The sequence below is a fragment of the Indicator indicator genome, chromosome 21 (assembly GCF_027791375.1).
Source record: "Indicator indicator isolate 239-I01 chromosome 21, UM_Iind_1.1, whole genome shotgun sequence".
NCBI classification, from domain to species: Eukaryota; Metazoa; Chordata; class Aves; order Piciformes; family Indicatoridae; genus Indicator; species Indicator indicator.
Window position 1 is genome coordinate 2,597,432 of NC_072030.1, and position 27,335 is coordinate 2,624,766.

Here is a 27,335-nt window from a genome sequence, read left to right on the forward strand (position 1 = left end):
GGCCAAGTGAGGGATTTAAAAGCATAGCATCCTGTAGATGAAGCAGAGCAATAAAACTGTTCATGATTGCTGAATCAATATTATTCCATTTCCTGTATAGCAAATTCCTTCATTTATGGTGAAAAACACCTGCCTGTTTACTCCTTATCTTCTGCAAATGTCACACCTATTTTTTTCAGCCCTCTTCTTTACTCCTCCCTTTATATCTCCTCCTCTGTGATAAAATCAATTGCATCAGTGGACATTATAAAAAGCAAAGTTTTCAGTGGTGTTGCCAGTACAGCCACCTTAGCCACCATGGGGCTAAGAGGGGCCAGCCTGTTCCTGCTCTGGCTGGCACTTTGCTGTGCCAATGAAATCAGAAAAGGTAAGCTCTAGGAATGGAATGGTAGTGGATTGCCTGCTGGAAAAGAAGGGGAGCAGCAAAATGCTCTGAAGGCTTTAAATTGTGTACTGGAGTGATCAGGTGCCTTCAACTTCTCAATTTCAAGTACTGAAGCTACATAGCTCAGCCAACATAGGTAGATCTTGCTTTCTTGGTACCTATTAGTACCTATATCTGCTGCGTTATTCTCTAGTTTAATCTGCTTGGAACATGTTTCCAGTGCTGCTTTTCTTTCCATGCCTTGAGATTTTTTCTTAGGAATGGCAGAAAGCAGCTGTACACTGGATGAGGCTCTTAGAGCCATGGTTCTGTTGATGAGCTAGTGTTGGGTGATTGCTTGGACTTGATGATGTTGGAGGTCTCTTCCAACCTGGTTGAAGCTGTGATTTTGTGAGTTTGGGTGACAGCAATGAAGAAAGTGGATGATTGTGTCTTCTGACTTTGGAGACTCCCTTTTTGCAAGGAGACCCATGGAAAAGACAAGGGGTGGTGGGGAAAAGTCACTGCTGGGGAGGTTCCCATTGGACTCCAGAAGGAAACAAAAGCAGTCAGGCATTGGAATCATGCCCTAAGGGAAGCAGTGGATTCCCCTACACTGCACACTTTTCACACTCAGCTTGCCAGGGTGCTGGGCCAGCTCACTTCATCTCCACCATCACCTAGAAAGGTTGGGCCAGATGAGTCTTGGGGTCCCTCCCAAGCTGACATTCTGTGATGCTTTCTTCAGCAAGGCCTGCTCCATCACTCAGGACATTAACAGTCCTGCAAAACTCTGATTTATTATCAGCCTGTTCAGAAGGGTTCAAATGGAGCATTAACACTGAAAACTCTCTTTGGAAGAACAGGTGATGTATGTTGTGTGGTGCTCAGGTCTGGGGGTTTGGTCACCTCTAACCTACAGCACCTTGGGAATTATCAGCTGTTATTTGTTGGTACAAGTGGCTGGGAAGGGAAATATCATCACCTTCATGTATTGCTCTGGCAAAACAAAATACTTTCATTGGTAATTTCTTTTTTTCTTCTACCATGGTTATTTGCTGAACTGCCTTCTGATATTTCTACCTTCTACTCTGTCATAACAGAAATCACAGAAGAATACTCTCAAAACTCCTGTTGTGCACAGGTCCTTGCCTAACACTTAAACTCTTTGCCCTCCAGAGTAGGAGTAGTACTTCCTTGATTCCTAGCTCTGTGTCCCCTTCTGTGTGTTGTAGAAGTGAAGAAAATAGCTCTTAGAAATACTTAGTGGTGCTAAAAAGTGTAACAGTGTGGTGCAGAATAAATTCATATGCTTGGCCAAGAAGCTTCATTGCAATGATGCAGCAACTTGTTAATGGTCAGAGGGCTGTTCCTTCACCTCACACAGACAAGTCCCTTCACCTCAGTGTGAGGGTTACAAAATACATCCAGGCCTCATCAATGTTTGTTCAATGTCTGATTTTCTATTAGAGGCTCCCATCTCCTCTGCTTCATAGGTAGACACTTGATCAGGTTTCAGATCTATGGAGCCACTCTGAACATAACTGGAAATGGTTTCTGCTATAAAAGGCAGAAAACTTGACTTTTCCTGGTGCTAGCTCATTTGGGTATCCTTCACACCTGTTTCTTTTGTATCCCTCCACAGGAAGGACAAGAAACCATGGCCAGTCTGTCTGCAGCACCTGGGGAAACAACCACTTCAAAACCTTTGATGGAGACATCTACCAATTCTCTGGCCTTTGCGAGTACAATTTTGCTTCTGACTGCCAAGGGTCCTACAAGGAGTTCTCTGTCCACATCCAGCGTGCCCTGAACAGCAACAACCACCCTCAGATCCAGTACATTCTGCTGACAGTCAAGGACTTCACAGTCTACCTCAGACCAAAAGTGGCTGTAGTGGATGGGAAGATGTAAGTTCCTTTAGCATAAGAGTATCTGAGGGAAGTTTGCTGGGAAGGGAAAAGCAGGTTTGGTTCTTTGCACATATACCAGTGAGGGAACTGCTACAAGCACTTCCTCAAGCCCTTTGAAATCCAGCATAAAAATTACTTTGAGGAGGAGCTTTGGTATTAATCAGCACTTCTACGCTGGCCAAAGGGAAGAGGTTAGCATGCAGGAAACAATGCAGCTCATGAGCCAGACCTTTCCCTGCCATACCATGATTTATTTTTCATTTGGTTTATGGCATCACCTTGAGTTTACCTTAGCAGATGGTTTAGCAAATCCTCAGAAATGAAGCAGCATTTCTCTGGGGTCTTTTTCTCTTGCTCTGTGCCTTAAGAAAAGGCCTGGGGTCTGTTTCCTGATCTTCACAAACAATTCTTCATCATCCAGTGGCCATTCATCAAGGGATTCTAACAGATGCAATGCAGGTCAAGAGTTTATGAGAGCTTGTGTGTGGCAATAGGGAGTTTTGCACAGGAAGCTGCAGTGATTTTCTTTTCCTGTAATGTGCTTGCACCAGGAACTTGTCTGACTCTACTGCTGATGCCAAGTAGTTTCTTAGCCTATCCTTTCCTGTCAGCAGCCTGTTCCTTTCAGTGTGTCTCTATAGTGCACTCTGAAGCAACTCATAGGTTAAAACACAGGCCTGAAGATGGAAGAACCTGCTTGTTAGCATGTCTGAGTGTAATTTAACAAAAAGATTCTTCCTGTTGCCACTGCAGGACTGGGTTTTGCCAGAATTCAGCTCTTGCTCCAAAGTTTGGAGGCCATTCCAAGGAAAATCTGTTCAAAGATAATAAAAGACATTCACTTTCCCAAGAATCATATCAGAATTCAAAAATTCACAGCCAAATGTCATGAACTGATGAAAAAAAAAATCATTCTTGCTCTTTATTAGGTACTCAGGTCTTAAAAGAAAAATATTCATGAAATCCAAGCTTAGAAATCCTTTAATTTTTTTTTTTTTTCTTAAACCAAGCTTCTTAGGGATTTTCATTTTGGTTTGGGATTATTTGGGGTTGTTTTTGTTTGGTTGGTTGGTTGGATTTTGTTTCTTTGTTTGTTTTGTAAGTGGTGTTCACAGAAACAACAGATCCCTTCTGAACAGGTTTCTACTGCATGGGAGATTTAATTTTTTTTTTTGGTGGAGCTTAATCTCCCATATTGCTCTTGAAATGACATATAATCCATTGTCCTCTACAGTAGCATTTCACACTGCTGAAGTGAAAACTGGGAAATAGGAAAAAAAATCTTAACTTGCCTTTTGGTGCCTGATCTACTGATGGATTTAATGTCCTAGGGGAAAAAAAATGTCCTAGAAAAACAGGAGAAATATCCCATGCTCTGAGAGCTGAAAAGCTACCCAATGCTTTATAATCTCTCTCCAAAAACATCATCTCTTGAGGCCTGATTGTCCAGAGGGTGAGCAATGCAGCCAAAAGTAGACATAAATTGCTTGGTGTGTTCTTGCTCAGTATTCAAATGTGGAGGTCAGTTGATCATGTTAAAAAGGTCTGAGGTAAATAGTTGGACAGTGCCAGTGACAGAGGACTAGGAGATAAAATTCTCCCAGGCAAGAGACTGAATGAGGAGGAGATGTTCACAGGCAGGGACTCTGAGAGGTTATGATTATGTTGGCAAATCTGTGGATGATGAACAGGTTGTTTGGGCTGGATTCCAGCTGACACCACTTCTGTTTGAACAGATTCTAGTTCTTCACATTTTATAGGGTGAGGCTGGTTGCCACTGTCCCTTCAGTGCTGAAGGAAGTTGCCTAGTGCACAGTAAGGCAGAGGGACAGGAACAGAATCTTAGAATGGCTCAGGTTGGAAGGGCCTCAGAGATATCCAGCCCAACTGCCCTGCTATGGGCAGGGACACCTCTCAACTTGACTTAGCTGCTCAGGGCCTCATCCAACTTGGCCTTGACACCTGCAGGGAGGAAGCATCCACAACTTCCCTGGGCTACCTAATCAGAGTCTCATCACCCTTGTACTGAAGAACCTCTTGCTAAGATCCAGACTAAATCCACTCTCACTCATGTTAAACCCATTCCCCCTTGTCCTGTTACTAGACATCCTGATGAAAAGTCCCTCTGCAGCCTTCCTGTAGGATCCTTTCAGGTATTGGAAGGCAGCTCTAAGGTTCCCTTGGAGTCTTCCCTTCTCCAGGGTGAACACAGAATCGCAGAATCAATAAGGTTGGAAAAGACCTCAAGGATCATCAAGTCCAACCTGTCACCCAAGACCTCATGACTACTAAACCATGTCACCAAGTGCCACATCCAATCCCCTCTTGAACACCTCCAGCTTCCTCAGCCTGTCCTCACAGCAGAGCTGCTCCACCCCTTGGATCATCTTTGTGGCTGTCTTTGGACTCACTCCAGCAGCTCTGTGTCCTCCTTATCCTTGGAACACCAGAACTGGAGGCAGGATTGGAGGTGAGGTCTGAGCAGAGCAGAGCCGGGCAGAATCCCCTCTGCTGCCCTGCTGCCCACACTCCTCTGGCTGCAGCCCAGCACACAGCTGCCTGCTGGGCTGCAGGAGGGCACTGCTGGCTCCTGGGGAGCTGCTCAGCAACCAACACAACCAAGCCTCTTTCTTCAGAACTACTCTCAAGACACTCCATCAAACACCTATGCTCAGCCTTCTGCCAAGTATCTTCTGTCACATTGTCTTATTGTCACCATAAACAAGCTTGTCCCTGTCAAGCAACTACTAATGAACTAACTACTCTAACAAACTCCTGAATTCCTCTTATCACTCTCTTTTCAAACTTTCTGGCAGTCCCTGTGTCTCCCTGTGCTTTTTGAACTCACTCTTGAGGAGGAAGCTCTTTGCAAAGGAGCAATCAATCTGTCTGAAATGGTTGTCAGACCTTTTGGTAAGGGAAAGGTTCTGTTTATGTTGTTGCTTCTTTCATTGAAGTGAATTCTTAGTGAGTGTTTGAATATTCCCTGTCAAAACCACGGGGATGACTGTCCTTTGAAACTGAAGACATGAGACTTTTGGCCTTTTTTCTTAAAGAACCTCTACCTTTGGGGAAGCTTTGCCTTAGAAATTGTCAGACAGAGGGGATTTCATGCTGCATTACAACAAGGCCTCCTGCGTAGCTAGGATCAGGTATCCAGAGAGTGGCTTCTCTATTTCTGAAGATGTTTGGCTTATTACAGATATTAATGTCCCCCCCCTTGTGGCTCTGTACTAATGCAAAGTCTCTGGTTTTCTTCCTAGTGTGAAGACACCTTACTACAGCTCTGGTTTGCTGATTGAGAGCAGTGACATCTACACCAAAGTTTATGCCAAATTTGGCCTGAGTCTGATTTGGAACCAGGAAGATGCACTGATGGTATGTATGACCCCTGGGGACTTGAGCAACCTGGTCTAGCAGGACGTGTCCCTGCCCATGGCAGGAGGGTTGGAAATAGATGATCTTCAAGGTCCCTTCCAACCCAAGCCCGTCTCTGATTCTATCCAAGTCTTTTTTATTGGTGTTTCCTGAGTTATAGAGAGTCTTACTGTGTGCTGAACAGAATCAGAATGCCATGAACCACAGAAAGCAGAGTGTTAGGCTGACTCATCCAACTGACACTCAGAGTGCCTTATTTTAAACAAAAAGTTCCTTTCTCTGCAATGGGATAGAACCATAGAGTGGTCTGGGCTGGAAGGGACCTCCAAAGCTCATCCAGTCCAAATCCTCTGCACTCAGCAGGGACATCCTCAACTAGATCAGGTTGCCCAGAGCCCTCTCCAGCCTCACCTTGAACATCTCCAGGAATGAGGCCCCAGCCACCTCCCTGGGCAACCTGTTGCAGTGTTCCACCACCCTCCTGGTGCAGAACTTGTTCCTAACATCCAGTCTAAATCTGCTCTTCTCCAGCTTAAAGCCATTGCCCCTCATCCTGTCACTGTAGCCCTTTGCAAACAGTCTCTCTGCAGCCTTCTTTTAGCTGTCTTCAGGTACTGGAATTTTGCTATTAGGTCTCCCTGGAGCTTCCTCTTCTCCAGGCTGAACAAACCCAGCTCCCTCAGCTTGTCCTTGTAGCAGAGGTGTTCCAACCTCCTGATCATTCTTGTGGCCCTCCTCTGTACCTGATAGAGGTAGCAGTAGAGCATGCAGGTGGTGGTCTAAAGAGAATGAGAGCAATAGCTCTGAGCATTAGCTCAGGGCAGTAGCAATTCTGAGCAATAGCTGAGGTTTTTGCTGTAACTCCTACAAACCAATCTGCACTTCCCTTCATTTGTCTTTGAAAGCAGAGTCTTCATCAACTTCCCCAATTTATAGCAAGACTTCATTTTTATCCCAGTAGGTAACAGAAGAAGAAGAAGAAAAGTCTTGTGATGTTAAGAATGTTTTTCTTTTCATCCTTATCACTGTAGTGGTTTTTGCCATTAATGAAATCCAGGAGCTTCAGTGACTTCTTCCTGGTTTCTCTCTTTTTATATCTAGTTGTACATTTCCTAGATGTGTTACACATTATTTTTCCATAGCTCTGTGCCTAAGAGTTTTGGGTTCACCATCACTTCCATCATTTACCAGTGTCCCTTTTTGAGTAAATCTGTTTGCTTTGGAATGCCTTCGCGATCCTAATAATTGTTTTCTGCTTTTCCTTTTTCTTTCCATTATGTAGGTGGAGCTGGACAGCAAATTTGCTAACCGTACCTGTGGTCTCTGTGGGGATTACAATGGAATTCCAATCTACAATGAGTTTATCAATGGAGGTGAGCCCTCCTCAGCAACCTCAGCTAGTTGAAGATTGTCTCTGCTCACTGTAGAGGGATTAGACTAGCTGACCTTCAAAAGTTCAACAGTCTTGCACCTGGGAAAAAACAACCCCGTGTAGTTTGGGGACTGACCTGCTGGACAGCAGTGAATGGGGAAAAGGACCTGGAGGTCCTAGTGGATGGAAGAATCACCATGAGCCAGCAATGTGCTCTTGTGGCCAAGAAGGCCAAGGGCATCCTGGGGTGGATGAAAAGGGCTGTGGTCAGTAGGCCAACAGAGGTTCTCCTCCCCCTCTACTCTGCCCTGGTGAGGCCACATCTGGAATATTGTGTCCAGTTCTGGGCCCTCAGTTCAAGATGGACAGGGAGCTACTAGAGAGTCCAATGCAGAACCACAAAGATGATCAAAGGAGTGGAAGATCTCCCTTATGAGGAGAGACTAAGGGAGCTGAGGGCTCTGTAGCTTGGAGAAGAGGAGCCTGAATGGTGACCTCATTTATGTTGATAAAGATGTGCAGGGTGAGTGCCAAGAGGATGGAGACAGGCTCTTCTGGGTGATGCCCAAGGGGCAATGGTGGAAATTGAGGCATAGAGAGTTCCTTTTGAACATGTGGAAGAATTTTTTCTCTGTGAGGGTGACAGAACACTGGAGCAGGCTGCCCAGGGAGGTTGTGGAGTCTCCTTCTCTGGAGATATTCAAAACCTGCCTGGATGTGTTCCTGTGTGACCTGCTCTAGGTGATCCTGTTGTGGCAGGGGGGTTGGACTGGATGATTTTTGGAGGTCCCTTCCAACCCCTAACATTCTTTCATTTTGTGTCTTGCAACCCAAATCAGTCCATGATTCCATGGTCCTACTATAATGGCAGTTAACACAGCAGATGGTCTGATAACCACTGTGCGTAGGAGCATCACAAGAGAGCAAATCTCAGCTGTGGTTGCCCCAGAATAAATGTTATATCCCAGTCCTGCAGTCCTGGTCTAAGGAATCATCCTGTTCTTTTCCCTGCTGGTCTTCTTTCCTCCTTACATTTTAAGCACAGTTAGACACAATAGACATAACTCAAAGCAGAGACCTGTGTCTAACAGGCACATTTGCTACCACAGTAACTGTTTTCCTTCATCAGTGGAGTCTCAGGAATCAGATCTTCCCTGTTGCCAACCTTTGGGGTTCAGTGTGTTCTCTTTGTCATTTTTCTTTGTAGATGACAGCTACAACTCCATCACATATGGAAACTTGCAGAAGATCAACAAACCCAATGCCAGATGTCAGGATCCTGATGAAACTGGAGCCCTTCCAAGCTGTAATGAGCATGTGAGTATTCCTGCTGGTGACCTTCACTTGCCTGGATCCATGGAGACCCTCGTGCCGCTGCAAGTTAATGTATGAGGAACTGGGAAGAATTTGTCCCTTCTGGGGCAAAGGTTTTCTTTCTTTCCTGACTAACTGTTGCTGGCAACAGATTTATGAGAGGACAAGAAGCGTGTAGGAGCTGAGGTGGTTACCAATCTCCTCTTTCCCTTCAGCGCGATGAGTGCGAGAGGCTGCTGACCTCCTCTGCCTTTGCCGACTGCCGGTTGCGCCTTAACCTGGAAATGTACATCCAAGCCTGCATGCAGGACAAGTGTGCCTGCAACGGGGAAGAGGACTCCTTCTGCCTCTGCAGCACCATCTCTGAGTACTCTCGCCAGTGTTCACATGCTGGGGGCCGGCCGGGAGAGTGGAGGACGCAGGACTTCTGCCGTAAGCAGCTCTCTGCAGCTTACAAAGCACTCCGTGCACCTAGGACTGAGAAGCATTTCAGTTCATTCCTCCTTTGCAAATCTGTAGGCATACATTCTGTATGCCGTAGTGTGTAGTTGACTGCACCAGTGCTGTGGTCTTTCTGATTTCTTCTTTAATAATGGGTTCAGTTTTGGGCCCCTCAGACCAAGGAGGACATTGACTGAGGTGCTGGAGTGGGTGCAGAGATGGGCAACAAAGCTGGAGAAGGGTCTGGAGAGCAGGACTGGTGAGGAGCAGCTGAGGGACCTGGGGTTGTTTAGTCTGGAGAAGAGGAGGCTGAGGGGAGACCTCATTGCTCTCTACAGCTCCCTGCAAGGAGGTTGAAGCCAGGTGGGGGTTGGTCTCTTCTCCCAGGTAGCAAGCGGCAGGATGAGAAGAAATGGACTCAAGTTGCACCAGGGATGGTTTAGGATAAGCATTAGGAAAAATTTCTTTCCCCAAAGGGTTATGAAGCCATGCAACAGGCTGCCAAGGGCAGTGGTGAAGTTCCTACCCCTATAGAGATTTAAAAGCTGTGTAGATGTGGTACTGAGGGATGTGGGCTAGCACCAGGCTTGGTAGTGGTTAAAGGCTGGACTTGATGATCTTAAAGGACTTTTCCAGCCTGAAGGATTCTATGATTCTTTTATTGCCTTTGTTATTCAGAAATCATTTTCAGCAAGTAGAAATTCTGCTCCCACTAAAAGCCTGGGAGATCTGATGCTGCAGATGTCTGCAATCATTTGATCCACTAGAGACCGAAAGAAGAAAGCATGGAAAGTAGGGAAAGCAGTTGAGAAACAGCCAACCATGCTTTTGAGTACTGCGTTCAGTTTGGGGCTCCCCAGTTTAGGAGGGACAGGGACCTGCTGGAGAGGGTCCAGCAGAGGGCTAGGAGGATGATTAGGGGTCTGGAGCACTGCCTGGTGAGGAGAGGCTGAGAGACCTGGGGATGTTTAGTCTGGAAAAGAGAAGACTGAGAGGGGATTTAATCAATGTTTATAAATATCTGAGGGCTGGGGGTCAGGAGGGAGGGGACAGGCTCTGCTCACTTGCTCTATGTGATAGGACAGGGAACAATGGATGTAAGCTGCAGCACAGGAGGTTCCACCTCAACATGAGGAGAAACTTCCTCACTGTGAGGGTCACAGAGCACTGGAACAGGCTCCCCAGAGTGGTTGTGGATCTCCTTCTCTGGAGACTTTCAAGGCCCATCTGGATGAGTTCCTCTGTGACCTGATCTAGACTGTATGGTCCTGCTCTGGCAGGGGGGTTGGACTCAATGATCTGTTTGGGTCCCTTCCAATCCCTGACATCCTGTGATCCTGTGACCAGGTGGAGTCTGGCCTAGGACACCACTGACTCGAGGGGTGTAGGGGATATGATCTGTGATTTCTGAGGAATGGTGGACTTCACCCTCAAATAACTGCTGCTGTCTGACTCTTTTAGTCAAGACCTGTCCAAAGAACATGATCTACAGAGAAAGCAGCTCCCCCTGCATGGATACTTGCTCACACTCAGAAATCAGCAGCCTTTGTGAGGAACACTACATGGATGGATGTTTCTGCCCTGAAGGCAAGTTGTTGGTCTAGGTCTTGTGTATGGAACAAAACCAAGAGATCTGGTGAGGGAGGTCATAGCAAAAACCTTAAAAGTGGTCAAATTACATCTTAAAAATGAGCACTTCTCATGAGTTCCCCTCCTAGGAGAACATAATGATAATAGTTTGGGGTTTTTTTTCTGTAAAGGAGGTAATAATTGATTAATTAATTAATGGTATCATCATTAAATCATATTCACACAATGACAGCTGATAAATCTGCTTTTTTCTTCTCAACCAATGGAATTCTGCTGATAGGTAGAATATCCTGCTTTTTAGGTTGAATAACTGAAAGATAATGGACTTGGTTTGGCCAGAGAGTGATAACAAGGGACAGACACTGAGTGACAGACAATGAGTGACCTTCTCAGGCTTACTGTCAAAAAAAAAATAGCACAATGATAATGTACGGACTATGTCAGAAGGGCTGAGAATCTAAACTTGTAAAATCCTGGGATTTCTCCTGCATATAGATATTCAGCCTGCAGTGACAGGATGAGGGGCAATGGCTTCAAACTAGAGAAGGGCAGATTGAGATTGGCTATCAGGAAAAAGTTCTTCACTATGATCGTGGTGGAACACTGGAACAGGTTGCCCAGGGAGGTGGCTGAGGCTCCTTCCCTGGAGATATTCAAGGTGAGGCTCAATGAGGCCTTGGGCAACCTGAGCTAGTTGAGGATGTCCCTGCTGACTGTTGGGCTGGGTGACTTTTGGAGGTCCCTTCCAGCCTGGACCATTCTTTGGTTCTGTGATCTGTGTTTAGTTGTATGCACGTCTCGACTCAGATTTTCTGGGATGTCTTATATCACACAAAAAAACAGAAGCAATTGTTCTTCCCAGATTTGTTAAACTCAGCCTCTGCTTTCTGTCTCAAGATGAGACTCTGAGTTTCTCCTCTGTGGAAATGGCTTCCCTCAGAAAGAGCTGAAATATTTCCTGTTGTGCTTTCCAGGAACTGTGTATGATGATATCACTGCAAGAGGCTGCATAGCTCGCAGCCAGTGCTCCTGCAAGCTCCATGGGAAGCAGTATGCACCTGGGCAAAACATCACCAATGAATGTGAAGAATGGTAAGGGGCAGGGCTGTTTATACACCTTGCTTTGAGTGATAAAGGGGCTATGAGAAAGCCGGGGAGAGACTTTCTAGGGTGTCAGGTAATGATAAGACTGGGGGGAATGGAACAAAAATAGAAATGGGTAGATTCAGATTGGATGTTAAGAAGTTCTTCCCCATGAGGGTGGGGAGACACTGGAACAGGTTGCCCAGGTTGGTGGTGGAAGCCTCATTCCTGGAAGTTTTTAAGGCTAGGCTGGATGTGGCTGTGAGCAACCTGCTGTAGTGTGAGGTGTTCCTGCCCATGGCAGGGAGGTTAGAACTGGATGATCCTTGGGGTCCCTTTCAACCCTGACAATTCTATGATTCTAAATGGACCAGTGTGCTGCCACCCTCTGTTTAAGTCACAGAAGGCTTCCTGACAACATTCTGAATTAAAGTTTATGTTGCATGCCTAAACAATGAGTTTGCTAGAAAGTGTTGTAGTATCTCTGCATGTGGCAGAGGTGAAATCCTGTGGGAACAGTCAAAGCTGAAGTTTTAAAAACACCTTTGGAGATCTTTTTGCCTGCTAGATTTCAGTACTGTGAGTGCTCTCAGCTCCTGTAATATCTGGAATTAATTTCTGAATTACCTGTCTGTCTGTAGCACCTGCAGTTCAGGCAGATGGACATGCAAAGACCTACCCTGCCCGGGCAAGTGCTCAGTGGAAGGAGGTTCTCATATTACCACCTTTGATGGGAAGAAGTACACCTTCCATGGAGACTGCTACTATGTGTTGGCCAAGGTAGTGTGCACTGTAGGGCTTCTCTGTTACAGAGTGAGCAGAGCTGTGTGCTGATAGGTAGTGGCTGCCATTTGGGCTTTATTCCATTTTTCTGGGATGAGGCAAGCAGAACTACTGAAAGATGCACTGGAAAAGTCAGGATGGGCTCTACCAGCACTAGGAGGGAGCTGGGAAGTTATTGTGCTGAGTGGTTAACTTAGACAGTGGCCTCCATTATGTGGTCATCATCCAGTGGAGTCCTTCGTGTTTATGGATCTCTCTAGCTGCATGGATGGGTAGCCCAAACATTGGCACTTCTCTGGATTAGAAGCTCTCTGTCTGATCTGCAACAGCTGTTTCTGTGTCTGAGTGTCAAAGCCAGCTAGAGAAAGGAGCCAGGCAGCTGTTGAATTCATCAGACCCCAAAGTACCTGGTGCCCAGATGCTGACAAAACTCTTGTTGAAGTAGAGCCCTTACCACTGAGTGAGTCTGAAAGATGATTCAGCTTGCAGAGCCAGTGCTGAAATGATGGCCTTAAGAGCTCGCTTCTGCAGTAATAGTTGCCTGATGCCTTCAGCCTTTCTTTTGGAAATCAGCTGGTGAGGTCTTTGACTGGACTAATGGACCTTTATTTCCCTGTGGCTGTAGGGTACTGCAAACGAGAGTCATGCACTCCTGGCAGAGCTGGCTCCCTGTGGCTCCACAGACAGGCAGACCTGTCTGAAGACCGTGGTGCTATTGGCAGATCACAAAAAAAATGTAAGTCTTGGGTGGGCTCTGCTAGAGATGCTGAAAATGACCATCATTCCTTGACTGTGGAGCAAGGGCTGCTGCTTCTTAGTCACTATTGTGGATAGATAAGGCTGAAAGCCAACTCTGATTTGTGCCTTGAGCGCTCAAAACAGACCTAAACTGAACAAGAGATGGGATTCAAACAAGCTGACATATTCCCCTCTTCCCTCCTCTGCTCTGGCCTCCATGATTATTCTCACTGCATTCCAGGCTGGCTGGAATTAAAAACAACATTCTTCCTGCCTTCACACTATTTCACTTTATTCAGATATAATTTGAGTTGTTTTCAGAAGGGATCTCACCTTAGATTCAGAAGGGATCTTATCTTAGAATTTAGAAGGGATCTTACCTTAGAACCCAGAAGGGATCTCACCTTAGAATTCAGCAGGGCTCTCACCTTAGATTCAGCAGGGCTCTCACCTTAGATTCAGCAGGGATCTTACCTTAGATTCAGCAGGGATCTCACCTTAGAATTCAGCAGGGCTCTCACCTTAGATTCAGCAGGGCTCTCACCTTAGAATTCAGAAGGGATCTCACCTTAGAATTCAGAGGGGATCTCACCTTGGATTCAGAAGGGTCTTCAATTTAGAATTCAGAGGGGATCTCACCTCAGAACTCAAAAGGGATCTCACCTTGGAATATTGAAACAACCCAACCTTCTTACATGTTTCTATTTTTCATACACTTTAATGTTCCATTTGGTTATGGGAATATCTAGACTATATTCAGACATAATTTTACACACACATACACATAATTCTCCTCCTGTTTTTCTGGTTCTTCTGTGTCTTTGCCAGCATAACTAGAACAAGCCCAAACCAAATCCAACCCCCCTCATTTTATGTTTCTGTATGTACAGATTAATATCTTAGGAGGAAGCCTCAATGTTTTCCTTGCTGAAACCAAAGTGTCCAATATAAATAAGCTTCACATTTCATTATTGCTGTAAATCGTTGATCTGGACAGGCTGAAGAGTTGGGCAGAAGGGAGCATCATGAGGTTCAACAAGGGCAAGGGTAGGGTCCTGCACCTGGGGAGGAATAATCCCTTGCACCAATATAGGTTAGGGGCTGACCTGCTGGAAAGCAGCTCTCTAGAGAAGGGCCTGGGAATGCTGGAGGACATCAAGTTCACCATGAGGCAGCAATGTGCCCTCATGGCCAAGAAGGACAGTGATATCCTGGGGTGCACCAAGAAGAGAGGGTCAAGAGGATGGGGCCAGGCTTTTTTCAGTGGTGCCCAGTGATAAGACAAGGGCTTTGGGCACACTGTTGCCCAGAAGGTTCCATCTTAGCATGAGGAAAAAATTCGCTTGTGAGGGTGCTGGAGCCCTGGAGCAGGCTGCCCAGAGAGGTTGTGGAGTCTCCTCTGCAGAGATTCCAATCCCACCTGGCCATTGTGATCCTGGGCAAGCTGCTGTGGGTGCCCCTACTTTAGCAGTGGGGTTGGACTGGGTGATTTCCAGAGGTCCCTTCAAAACCCCACACTGAAGAGCAAGACAAAGCCTTATTTGTATCCTGAAGTTTTGCTGCCACACTCAACTTTCCAACAGATTCTGCCCATCAAAGGTTTGAGGTTCTTATCACAGTCTAAATGTGCACAATGTTTCCTCTCTCAATTGTTTTATTTTTGAGTCTTTTGTCCTCCCAGTGCCTGGAGCCTCACTAATTCTGTTTGCTGTTTCACAGGTGGTGGTTTTCAGACCTGATGGCAGTGTGTTACTGAATGACATGACAGTGAATGTGCCTCATGTGTCAGGTAAGGGACTTCTCACGTGGGGATGTGGGGGTTTTCAGAGGCAAAAGTTGAATCATATCATGGAATCATAGAATCAATCAGGGTTGGAAGGGACCACAAGGATCAGCCAGTTCCAACCCCCCTGCCATGGCCAGGGACACCTCACACTACATCAGGCTGGCCAGAGCCTCATCCAGCCTGGCCTTAAACACCTCCAGGGATGGGGCCTCAACCACCTCCCTGCACAACCCATTCCAGGCTCTCACCACTCTCATGGGGAAGAACTTCTTCCTCATCCAGTCCAAATCTCTCCACTTCCAGATTGGTTCCATTCCTCCCAGTCCTGTCTCTCCCTGATATCCTAAAAACTCCCCAGCTTTCTTGTAGCCCCCTTCAGATCCTGGAAGGCCACAAGAAGGTCACCTCAGAGCCTTCTCTTCTCCAGACTGAACAGCCCCAACTCTCTCAGTCTGTCCTCACAGCAGAGCAGCTCCAGCCCTCTGCTCATTCTCGTGGCCTTTCTCTGGACACCTTCCAGCATGTCCAGATCCCTCTTGTAACAGAGGCTCCAGAACTGGATGCAGTACTCCAGGTGGGGTCTCAGCAGAGCTGAGCAGAGGGGGAGAATCACCTCCCTTGACCTGCTGGCCACACTTCTCCTGATGCAGCCCAGGCTCTGGTTGGCTCTCTGGGCTGCAAGTGCACACTGACAGCTCCTGTTGAGCTTCTCATCCCCCAGCACCCCCAAGTCCCTCTCCTCAGGGCTGCTCTCCAGCCAGACCCTGCCCAGCCTGCATTTGTGCTTGGGATTGACTCAACCCACATGCAGGACCTTGCACTTGGTCTTGTTGAACCTCCTGAGGTTGGCTTGTGCCCAGCTCTCCAGCCTGTCCAGGTCCCTCTGGATGGATCCCTTCCCTCCAGCCTGTCCAGGTCCCTCTGGATGGATCCCTTCCCTCCAGCTGTCAGCAGCACCACACAGCTTGGTGTCAGCAGCAAACCTGCTGAGGGTGCACTCAATGCCTCTGCCCATGGCACCAACAAAGATGTTGAACAAGACTGGTCCCAGGATTGAGCCCTGAGGGACTCCACTTGTCCCTGGCCTCCACTGGGACATGGAGCCATTGACAGAGAGGCATGTGAAATTTGCTCAGATTTTGGATCAGCTTGGGGATTTAATAGCTGTCACTGAGAACTTGGTGGGCAGACTGACTCTGTGTGCAGAGGTGACTGAAAACACTGTCCCTTCACTTTTTCCAGACAGCTTGAACACACTTTGGCATGTAGCTTGGGAAAGCTTTAAATTTACAGCCCGTGAAGAGAGGTACTTAGCACTTTCCAAGCCTGGCTGCATGACATAGCCATATCCTGGCTTTCAGTCATGATGAGGCTCAGGCATGTCTACCCCACCTCACTTTCTTCCCTGTGTTTTTGTTTTGTTTTCCTGTGGGAAGAAAGTCTGGCAAAAGGTAACTGCTGTTGTCCTCTAGTAAACCAGGGAAGGAATGAAGGTTGCACTTACAGCATCCTTGCAGCTCACTTGAGACACCAGCAGTGGATTTGGACACTTTGAGAGGCAGGCTCAGCTCACCTAATTTAGGAGCCTGACCTCATTTATGTTGATAAAGATGTGCAGGGTGAGTGCCCAGAGGCTGGAGCCAGGCTCTGCTGGGTGATGCCCAATGACAGCGCAAGGGACAGTGGTGGAAACTGAGGCATAGGAAGTGCCAAGGAAACATGAGCAAACTTTTTTTTTTTTTCACTGTCAGGGTGACAGAACCCTGGCACAGGCTGCCCAGGGTGGGTGTGGAGTCTCCCTCTCTGGAGATATTCAAAACCCACCTGGATGTGTTCCTGTGTGACCTGCTCTAGGTGACCCTGCTCTTGTCAGGGGCTTGGACTGGATGAGCTTTGGAGGTCCCTAACATTCTGTAATTCTGTGACTTCTGGTAGACAATCACTATCAGACAGCAGCTGTGAGCTCTGGCAGTCACATGCCAAAGAAGTGTAGAACTTGTCCTTATCACTCCTTCCTAGACATGCTCAGGCAGCACACTGACACATTGTGTGCTGCTGCTTATTTACCACCCTGCCTGCAGGTGACAGCTTACCTGCAAGACAGCAAACCCTTTATCTGGCAGGACAAATATTCATAGGAGATACCTTCAGGAGTGCCCATGCAATAACAATTACAGGGTGTAGCTGAATGTTTGGAAAAACTAAAGTGCTGTAGGCAATAAAACAGACCCTCTAATAAAGAAGTAGATGAAATTAGAGGAAACAAAGTGCTCTGAGCAGTAAAACAGATCCTCTAATACAGAAATAGATGAAATTAGAGGAAACAAAGTGCTCTGAGCAATAAAACAGACCATCTAATAAAGAAATAGATTAAATGTACTGCAGATAAATCTTCATTTGGTTCTGATCCTAGGGAAGAGTCATTATAGCTAATCAATGTGTTAAGGTAGTGGGGGCCAGTGTTGTGTCTGGTTGGCCACTGACTTCTGGGGGCAAAAATGATCAATTTGATCCTGATCTCAGAGTCTCTTTGGCAGATGATATTTGTGAATCCAATAAGATGGGTTTCACTCTGTAGCCCATGTGTGTGTTTACTGCACAGCGCATGTTCTGTTTTCCAGCCAGCTTCTCCGTTTTCAAGCCATCTTCCTACTACCTCATTGTCCAAACTGCTTTGGGGCTTCAGCTGCAGATCCAGTTGTCTCCAGTCATGCAGCTCTTTGTGACTGTGGATCAATCAGTTCAAGGGAAACTTCAAGGCAAGTGTCTCTTCAAAGGGGAAGCAAAGCCATGCTGCTGCTCAGCTTGAACACTCATGGATTCTTTATATGAGGGATAATCTGTTATCCAAGAGGAGGAAACTAAACTGAACTAACTAATAATTTACTGATCCAAGAGGAGGAACCTAAAAGCAGAAAGCAAAAGATTGAAAGAGAATAGACTCAGGCAAACTAGCAATGTGGTTTTATTATTTCATATTGTAGTGACCTACCAGTTTGGTGCTAGTTTGAATTTCTTAGACTGCTCTTTGCTGTTGTATTCAGTTTAATTTCTAACTCTCCACAATCCCAGAATTGTAGTGCATTTTGTGGATTCAATGTCATCAGAAACCATAAAAAACACAGGGTGGGGTTGTGCTCTCCTGAGGCAGAGCTATTTTCATGGAGACTAATTTCAAGAGGTTCAAGACTTGACACAGGGCTCTTAAATCTTCAGTACTTCTACTTACATTAACACTGAGATGGGGTAATCAGCTGCATGGAGTTCTCTTTCTGATCCTGTCATCAGTTGTCCCTTTCAGCTTGACCTTTTAGAATGAAGACTGAGTAATGATGAGGTAAAACTTCCCCTTTCCTTTTTCAATAGGTCTCTGTGGCAACTTCAACGGAATGGAAGGTGATGACTTCAAAACAAGCAGTGGGCTGGTAGAAGCTACAGGCTCTGCCTTTGCCAACACATGGAAAGCTCAGTCCATCTGTGCAGACCAGGCAGAAAACCTGGAAGACCCTTGCAGTCTCAGCATTGAAAGTGGTAAGCACTCTGAGAAGTCAGGCTTCTGCCAGAATGAGCAGTGTGTAGGACTGCAAGAGTTGTAGTGTGCCCTTGAAGTGTTTTTGACTGTCAGATGAACAATTCCTCTGTGTGTGTTGTGTTGTGGAGGGGTTGAAATGACCCCCAAAATAAAATTGCCAGAGCAGCTCAGTTGGAAAGCCAATGAAGCTTTTATAAGCAAAACTACAATCTAGGAATGTGGAATGCAATGAATCTGTACAAAATATGCACTATATATAATTGATAAACAACACCAGCACCCCCCTGGACAAAACCAGGGGGTTACCAACAGCCTCCCGCTCCCTGCTCCCTTCCCCCACCCTATACAAGGGAAAAGAGAAAGAGAAGAGCAGAGAGTAGCTTGTTAGTGCTTAACCACAGGAAGAACACAGCTGAGGTCAGACACAGCCAAGCAGAAGCTACCAGCTGGTATCTGCTGGAGCCAGGAAGCTGAAAGGAGAGAGAGTCAGCTTATACAACTCACTTTATGTTAGTCATCAGACCCACTGGGATTATTTAGACCTTATCACTATTTTTCTTTTGCATCCAGTGGTAATTTATTTACAATCTGTGCAACATTCTCCTAGGCATCAGCCTAAAACTGCCACAGGGTGTGCATGAAAGTGAGTGAAAGTTTAGTGGTGACTGCAGAGGAATCCTGAGCTGGGAGAAAGGGAAGCAAGGCCATTTATTATTATCTGTGTATTATCTGCAAAGGCAGCTTGTATTTCCTAGTCCCTCTGTTTAACTTAGCTTTATGGCCCTCAGATGGAAATAGCTCTTACAATTCCATGCAGATGAATTGCAGCAGTAAGATGTTTGGTTTTAGGGTTGCACATCTGGTGCTAGATAACTGAATCAGAGAAATTGGGTGCTATAATGAGAGTGTGGCCAGCAGATTGAGAGAGGTTCTCTTCCTACTCTACTCTGCCCTGCTGAGGCCACATCTGGACTACTGGGTCCAGCTCTGGGCTTCCCATTTTAAGAAGACTACTAGAGTCCAAAAGAGGCTGCAAAGATGCTGAGGGGTCTGGAGCATCTCTGTGAGGAGGAAAGGCTGAGACCTGCAGTTCTTTAGTCTGAAGAAGAGCAGCCTGAGAAGGGATCTTCTGAATGCTCAGGAAGAGATAAAGGATGGGGGGCAGAAGGATAGGGCCAGACTCTTCTCAGTGGTGCCCAGTGACAGGACAAGGGGCAGTGGGCACAAACTGGTGCCTAAAAGGTTCCATCTGAACATGAGGAAAAATTTCTCTGCTGTGAGGGTGCTGGAGCCTTGAAGCAGGCTGCCCAGAGATGTTGTGGAGTTTCCTCTGGAGAGATTCCAACCCCCTCAGCCATTGTGATCCTGTGCAAGCTGCTGTGTGTGCCCCTACTTTAGCAGGGGGGTTGGACTGGATGATCTCCAGAGCACTGTAATGATATAATGTCATTTTTCTGTTTTTATTTTTTTTTCCCCCAGCAAATTATGCTGAGCATTGGTGTTCTTTGCTGAAAAACCCAGATGGTCCTTTTGCAAGGTGCCATGAAGCCATTGACCCTTCTGAATACTACAAGGTATTGTAAGCTTGCCCTATTTTTTTAGTGCTGCTTTCCTTCAGATGGATGACTACAGAGCTTTATCGTTATGCAAACATTTGAGGCATTACTGAGTAGCTTGCCCATAAAAGCTGGTGAAGTTTTTGCAGTGATATCTGAGGCAGCAGAGCCTGCACCCAAAATATCTCCTATGATGAGATTCTTATGGAGAGCTGCTGAAGCAGGTGGCAGATTTGTTCTTCTGGCTTCTTATGGGTTGCATCTGAAGTACATTTTTGTTGAACTGGGTATTTGAACTGGAAAGAAGGTTCAAGTGGTGCAGCTGTGGATGGGAAGTTTAAATTTGTCTTTACACATTAGTTGCTAATAAGTCAGAAAACAATAAGAGTAAATATTTAGTGTCCTGTACTGGGTGGATGCCACTCCAAATCATTTACATGCTAGAATCTCCATGGTTCCTCCTTCCCCTGTGCTGATCACTGCTGAGCAGTAAGTGAAGCTTACCTGAACAGAAAGGAAATTCCCATTGCTCACAGCTGGAGCTCAGTCTGAGCTTCAATGTTATGAAGATCTTCCTAGCCCTGGTTAATGTTTTGCTGTTACGATCTGGGGTTTTATGGACCTCAGGATTTCTACGTTGTGACTGAGGATGCTATCAAAATCCTTTCAGAAAGGGTTGATAGGAGGCTGTCTGTCTTTTCAGAGTTCAAGAGGTTTGGCTTAGGTTAGGAAAAGCATCCCAACATTTTCATTGTGGGTGACATGTTTCTGGTCCATTCCTTCAGTGATTCTCTGATTGTGAGAATTAATACAACAACCACCAGGAGGAGGACACAGAATATTTGACAACAACCAAGCTGCAACTGCCTGTTGGTTTCCTGTGGGCTTTTACTGACTCTTTCCTTCTTTCTTCAGAAATGCAAATATGACACCTGCCTCTGTGAAGACAGTGAAGAGTGCTTGTGTGCTGCCCTTTCCTCTTACTCCAGAGCCTGTGCTTTCAAAGGCATCATACTGGGAGGCTGGAGAGACACTGTTTGCAGTAAGTAGTAGATCTATACTCCTCATGGAATTAATTAACCAAGAGAAATAAGCAGGTTCTTTCTGAACTTGGTTCTCAGTTACCTCAGTCTTAAAGGATTTGGAGTCTTTTAGAAATTTCTAATGGGCTTTCAAAGAGGCAATGCTTAGTAAGATAGTGCAAGGTCCTACATCTTGGCTTGGGGCAACCCCAAGCACAAGTATAGACTGGGTAAGGAGTGACTGGAGAGCAGCCTGGAGGAGGACTTGGGGTTTCAGTTGGTGACAAACTCCCCAAGAGCTAGCAATGGTCCCTGGCAGCCCAGCAGGCAGCTGTGTGCTGAGCTGCATCCAGAGCAAGGAGAGCAGCAGCACAGGGAGGGGATTCTGCCCCTCTGCTCTGCTCTGCTCAGACCCCACCTGCACCACTGCCTCCAGCTCTGGGGGCCCCAGTATGAAACTGCTGGAAAGGGCCCAGAGTAGACCACAAAGATGATCAGAGGGCTGAAGAATCTCCTATGGGGACAGGCTGGGAGAGTTGGGGATGTTCAGCCTGGAGAAGGGAAGGCTCCAAGAGACCTTAGAGCAGCCTTCCAGTACCTGCAGGGGGTCCAGGAGAGCTGGGGAGGGACTTTTTGCAAGGGCTTGGAGTGACAGGATGAGGAGGAATGTATTGAAGCTTGAGGAGGGGAGATTTAGAATGGAGATCAGGAAGAAATTCTTTCCACTGAGGGTGGAGAGACACTGGAACAGGTTGCCCAAGGATGCTGGGGATGTCCTCTCCCTGGAGGTGTTCAAGCTCAGGTTGTGTGGGCCCTTGAGCAACCTGGGCTAGTAGGAGGTTTTCCTACCCGTGGCAGAGGGGGTGGAACTAGATGGTCTTTAAAGTGCTTTCCAACCCAAACCACTCTACAATTCTGCTTACTAATTTGTGTTGTATTCTTTAGCTGTCATTTGTTGATGATGTATTTAAAAGTGGCAAGGAACATTTTTGGACTTTCTTTCCCCAGTTTAATACTGCTGTTTCTCTCTCTGATCAATGGCATCCCAACCATCATGGCTTTTGCATTGTCTTTGCCTATCAGTGGCTTTGTTTATCATTGCTTTTCACCAACAGCACAGTATTGCTGAGATTAGGAGCTGGTTGTGCTGTGCTCTCTCTCTGATTATCAGTACATGAAAGAAATCATAGAATTGTCAGGGCCGGAAGGGACCTCAAGGATCATCTAGCTCCAACCCCCCTGCCATGGGTAGGGACATCTCACACTAGACCAGGTGGATCTAGTGGGCATGAAAGTAGAAACTCTTAATAGCAGTGAAAAAGACGACTTCAACTGGTGAACTAAGTTCAGTTAGCATCACTTGTGATATTTTTGTACTTGAATAAAAATCTAAGGGAGCATTTTTGCCATTACATGCTGCACAGCCAAGGAACCTAAGCCAGAAATATCAAGGATCCATTGCCCATCCTGCATCCTTTGCTTATCAGTTTGTACATTTTCCCTCCAGCTCGTGAAGTCTCTGCCTGCCCAGGGAATCAAATCTTCCTTTACAACCTGACAATGTGCCAGCAAACCTGCCGCTCCCTGGCTGATGGAGAGAAGTACTGCCCACAGGACTTCCCTCCTCTGGATGGCTGTGGCTGCCCCTATGGCACCTACCTGGACAACCATGACAGCTGTGTGCCTGTCTCCAAGTGCCCCTGCTATTACAAAGGGACGTACCTGGAGCCAGGGCAATATGTCACAAAGGATGGAGAACGTTGGTATGTAGTAGAAATAATAATAATAATAATAATAATAATAATAATAATAATAATAATAATAATAATAATAATAATAATAATAATAATAATTATTATTATTATTATTATTATTATTATTATTATTATTATTCATTATATTATTATATAATATAATAATCATTATATTATACATAATGTATATATAATATACATTATATATAGCTAATGTAATTATATTATTATAATGTATTAATATAATAATACTATATAATGTATATATATATAACATATGTGTGTATATATATATGTATAGAATATATATGTATATATAATATACATTATATATAATATATCTAATGTAATTATTATATTATGATAATATATTATTGCTATAATATAATTATAATATAATAATAATTATATTATATATAATGTGTATATATATAATATATGTGTATATATGTATAGAATATATACGTATATATCATATACATTATATATAATATATCTAATGTAATTATTATGATAATATATTATTGTTATAATATAATTATAATATAATAATAATTATATATAATGTGTATATATATGATATATGTGTATATATATGTATAGAATATATACGTATATATCATATACATTATATATAATATATATGATGTAATTATTTTATTATTATATATTATTTTTATAATATAATTATATTATTATATATAGTATAATTAAATAATAATAATAATAATAAAAAACCAATTTTCACAGTTCTGGTACTGTTTATGATGAACTCCAACAGCTGTTTGCTGAATGAATCATCAGTGCAAACTGTGAAACACCTCCTCTCAGAGGCACATAGACTAACAAAATTGCACCAGAAAGGATGGGGAGATGCTGGCACAGGTTGCCAGGGAGGTTGTGGATGTCCCCTCCCTGGAGGTGCTCAAGACCAGGCTGGATGAGACCTTGAGCAACGTGGGCTGGTGGGAGGTGTCCCTGCCCATGGACGTGTGGTTGGAACTGGATGATCTTTAAGGTCCCTTCCAACCTAAACCACTCTATGAATCTATGAATGTGTGAGTGCAAAAGACAGGAAAATATTCTGTGTACCCAAAAGAAGGCTGGGATTGCAGTGATCACTCTTATCTGCTTCACTTCAAAAGTGTGGCATTGAGGATTAATGGAATAAGAGTCGTTCCTTAAAGCACAACCTTGCTCTGCACTCTTCCTAAAAACCTTTCTAGGATTTCTTTCCAAGGGAAAATTCATGACTGCCCTTCAATAGAGTTCATCTTGAGCTGTCAGGAGAAGTTATGGAGGATGTCTCTGATAAATATTAACAAATCTATAGATTTAAATTCCTTTTTCTTTTCCTTTCTTTTTGTTTTGTTTTTTTCCCCAGTGTTTGCCGAGATGCAAGGGTCCAGTGCACTTCAGTGAAACTAAGAACAAAAAGTAAGTGACAGTTGATAAAGTAAATTGTTAGAAATCCATAACCCAACTCCAAACCCCAGATGATAATTTCCATTCAGATTCTCCACATTTTAGGTTGGTTTGGTTTTATTATTTCTGTGAAGCAGTTCTGCATTTTCATTTTGTTCTGTCTTCACTGAGCCTTGTTTTTTGTCTTAAGAGGAGATATACCTTGAGATTTCTGTCTTGGTCACTACCACCTTGCACACACCTTTCCCTTGTCTTTTCTTGATCCATCTAAACCCACAATGTACCTTTCAGGTCTAACAGAATGTTCTTCTAAGAAGCTGTACTTTGACTGCAGTGCATCAAACTGGACTTCCCAAACACCTGTCCAGCTGAGCTGCCATACTCCTCAAACTGAGCATGTATGTGTTCCAGCTTACTCTGTGTCCAGTTCTGGGGCCCTCAGGGCAGGAAGGACAGGGAACTGCTTCCAAGAGTCTAGTGCAGAGCCACAAAGATGTTTAGGGGAGTGGAGCATCTCCCTTGTGAAGATAGAGCCTGAGGGAGCTGAGGGCTCTGTAGCTTGGAGAAGAGGAGCCTGAGAGGTGACCTCATTGCTGGTGATAAAGATGTGCAGGGGGAGTGCCCAGAGGCTGGAGCCAGGCTCTGCTGGGTGATGCCCAATGACAGCACAAGGGGCAAGGGTGGAAGCTGAGGCATAGGAAGTTCCAGGGAAAGAGAAGGAAAAGATTTTCCCTGTGAGGGTGACAGAACCCTGGAACAGGCTGCCCAGGGGGGTTGTGGACCCTCCCTCTCTGGAGATATTCAAGACCTGCTTGGATGCATTCCTGTGTGACCTGCCCTGGGTGATCCTGCTCTGGCAGGGGCTTGGTCTGGATATCTTTTGAGGTTCCCTTCCAGCCCCTAACATTCTGTGATTCTGTGATCTTTTTCTGTGTTCTTTTAAATGACAGAGTGCCACACAGAAAACCCAGTTGCAGCTAACAGTTTATTTCTCCTTGGTTTAATTTTCCTCATCCAAGTCAGCATGTATCCAGGTGGCCAAGGCCAACAGCATCCTAGACAGGATCAGGAATTGTGTGGCTGGCAGGCCCAGGACAGTGATTGTCCCCCTGTATTCAGCACTGACAAGGCCATATCTTGGGCATTGGGTTCAGTTTTGGGTCCCTCAATACAAGAAGGACATTGGAGTGCTGGAGTGGATCCAGAGAAGGTGGGGAAGGGTCTGGAGGAGTGACTGAGGGAATTGGGGTTCTTCAGCCTGGAGGAAAGGAGGCTGAGGGGAGACCTCATTGCTCTCTCCAACTCCTGGAGTTGCAGTGAGGTTGGGGTCAGTCTCTTCCCCCTCGTAACAAGTGATAGGATGAGATGAAATGGCTTCAAGTTGTGCAGGAGGAGGTTGAGGTTGGACATTAGAAGAAACTTCTTCTCTGAAAGGGTTTTCAAAGGGTTTTCAAAACAAGAAGAGATTCCCCAGGGAGCTGTTTGAATCCTCATTGCTGGAGGACAGAGGCAGAGGTGTGGTGCTGAGGGACATGGCTGAGCATCAGACCTGGCAGAGTTTGAAATATGTGAAATATGAGTTCAGTTCTTAGACAATGAAAACAGGAAAGAAAAAAATTAGAAACAAACAAGCAAAAAACCTTAGAAAACTAATCCTTTTGAGGCTGCTTGATTATAAACAGAGGTTTTACTGCAGTACTTATGAAGAAGTGGAAGTGACATGCAGTGCTTTGTCTTAAAGTAACCATTTCTTCTTCTGTTCCTTAGTTCCAGACAGAGTGTGTCTCAGGGTGTGTGTGCCCTGAAGGTCTATATGATGATGGGAGAGGAGGCTGTGTGGAGCAGAAGGACTGTCCATGCATTCATAACAACCAGTGGTATTCTTCTGGACAGAAGATAAAAGTGGACTGCAACACCTGGTTAGTTGCAATTTTCTCCTCTCTTCCAGAACATATTATGCTCAGTACATGACAGTGGTCATGTCCAAGCTTGTGTTCTGCAGTGGCTGTGATAGCTGCAAGCACAAACTTTTATTTTCAGGCATATTCCTTTGTTGCCTGAGGAAATCTGATTATATTGAAAAGGCTGTTTTCAGTAGGCAGCTCTTATTGGGGGAAAATGCCCTCATGTTTAAAATATAAATACTATCACATCTGAAAAATGTAGCTGGGTAAACATGATGCTATAGGCTTTGAACCAGGCTAAGCTTCTGAAATTGAGCCTTCAGACACCCTGTAACAGTGAAATGGGTATGGTGCATGTCATCATGTCCCAGGCAGGATCTGAAAACTCACCTCCTCTTCTCTTTTCTAGCACCTGCCAAAAAGGAGTTTGGAGCTGCTCTGAAAATATTTGCTATGGGACTTGTATGATCTATGGGAGTGGCCATTACATCACCTTTGATGGAAAATTCTATGACTTTGATGGCAGCTGTGAATATGTGGCTACTCAGGTAATGCTCATCAGGAGGCCTGATATGACGTAGAATCATGGAATTGTCAGGGTTGGAAGGCACCTCAAGGACCATCCAGTTCCAACCCCCCTGCCATGGGCAGGGACACCTCACACCACAGCAGGTTGCTCACAGCCACATCCAGTCTGGCTGCAAAAACCTCCAGGGATGAGGCTTCCACCACCTCCCTGGGCAACCTCTTCCAGTGTCTCACCACCCTCATGGGAAATAATTTCTTCCTAACACCCAATCTGAATTTATCCATTTGTATTTTTGCTCCACCCCCCCAGTCCTATCACTCCCTGACACCCTCAAAAGTCCCTCCTCAGCTTTCTTGTAGGCCCCTTCAGATACTGGAAGGACATCTTACTGTCCTCTTTTGTTCTATCATTCCCTGTTGTCTGCCAGCACTCTGTATGAGCTGTTTGCATATTCTGCCAAGATAAATTCTCTATTTTCAGTGCAGGCAAGTTGTGTGAATGTCTTTGTGGGTTGTGTTTTGGTTTTTTTTTTTCCTGATACAGTGGTCATAAGTTGCATGTAACAGGACGACTTAATAGTGAGAACAAACAGCTCATTATCAGTTATGAAATAAATCAAAACCCTATGTTTACAAACCAAAGACATTTATATTTAAGACCACACAGTCTTCATTTTGTTTCATTGTGCCATTTTCTTCCCAGATTTTGCCACACATGAGGCTGTCTCAGCAATGTCTGTGTCTGCAGAGTTGTATTTCTGTATCTTTGTATGCCTGCCAAAATAAATGAGTGCAGGATTTCACATAGGAAGCCCCAGTGAAGATTTACACATGGTGGAGATTTGAATGTTT

At 45.2% G+C, this 27,335-nt stretch overlaps 1 protein-coding gene across 1 annotated transcript in view; it reads left to right on the forward strand.

Moving 5' to 3' along the window:
* The first annotated feature begins 297 nt into the window (after positions 1-297).
* MUC2 (mucin 2, oligomeric mucus/gel-forming) overlaps positions 298-27,335 on the forward strand; it is a 69,943-nt gene continuing 42,905 nt past the window's right edge. The window contains exons 1-20 of the mRNA XM_054390733.1: positions 298-367; positions 2,010-2,274; positions 5,541-5,655; positions 6,938-7,028; positions 8,235-8,344; positions 8,557-8,773; positions 10,244-10,369; positions 11,347-11,464; positions 12,097-12,235; positions 12,864-12,974; positions 14,696-14,765; positions 17,384-17,521; positions 18,129-18,293; positions 19,774-19,868; positions 20,766-20,892; positions 22,380-22,635; positions 24,011-24,063; positions 24,343-24,449; positions 25,819-25,970; positions 26,365-26,503. Of these exons, the coding sequence (XP_054246708.1) occupies positions 298-367; positions 2,010-2,274; positions 5,541-5,655; positions 6,938-7,028; positions 8,235-8,344; positions 8,557-8,773; positions 10,244-10,369; positions 11,347-11,464; positions 12,097-12,235; positions 12,864-12,974; positions 14,696-14,765; positions 17,384-17,521; positions 18,129-18,293; positions 19,774-19,868; positions 20,766-20,892; positions 22,380-22,635; positions 24,011-24,063; positions 24,343-24,449; positions 25,819-25,970; positions 26,365-26,503 (2,664 nt within the window). The remainder of the gene's footprint in view (positions 368-2,009; positions 2,275-5,540; positions 5,656-6,937; positions 7,029-8,234; positions 8,345-8,556; positions 8,774-10,243; positions 10,370-11,346; positions 11,465-12,096; positions 12,236-12,863; positions 12,975-14,695; positions 14,766-17,383; positions 17,522-18,128; positions 18,294-19,773; positions 19,869-20,765; positions 20,893-22,379; positions 22,636-24,010; positions 24,064-24,342; positions 24,450-25,818; positions 25,971-26,364; positions 26,504-27,335) is intronic.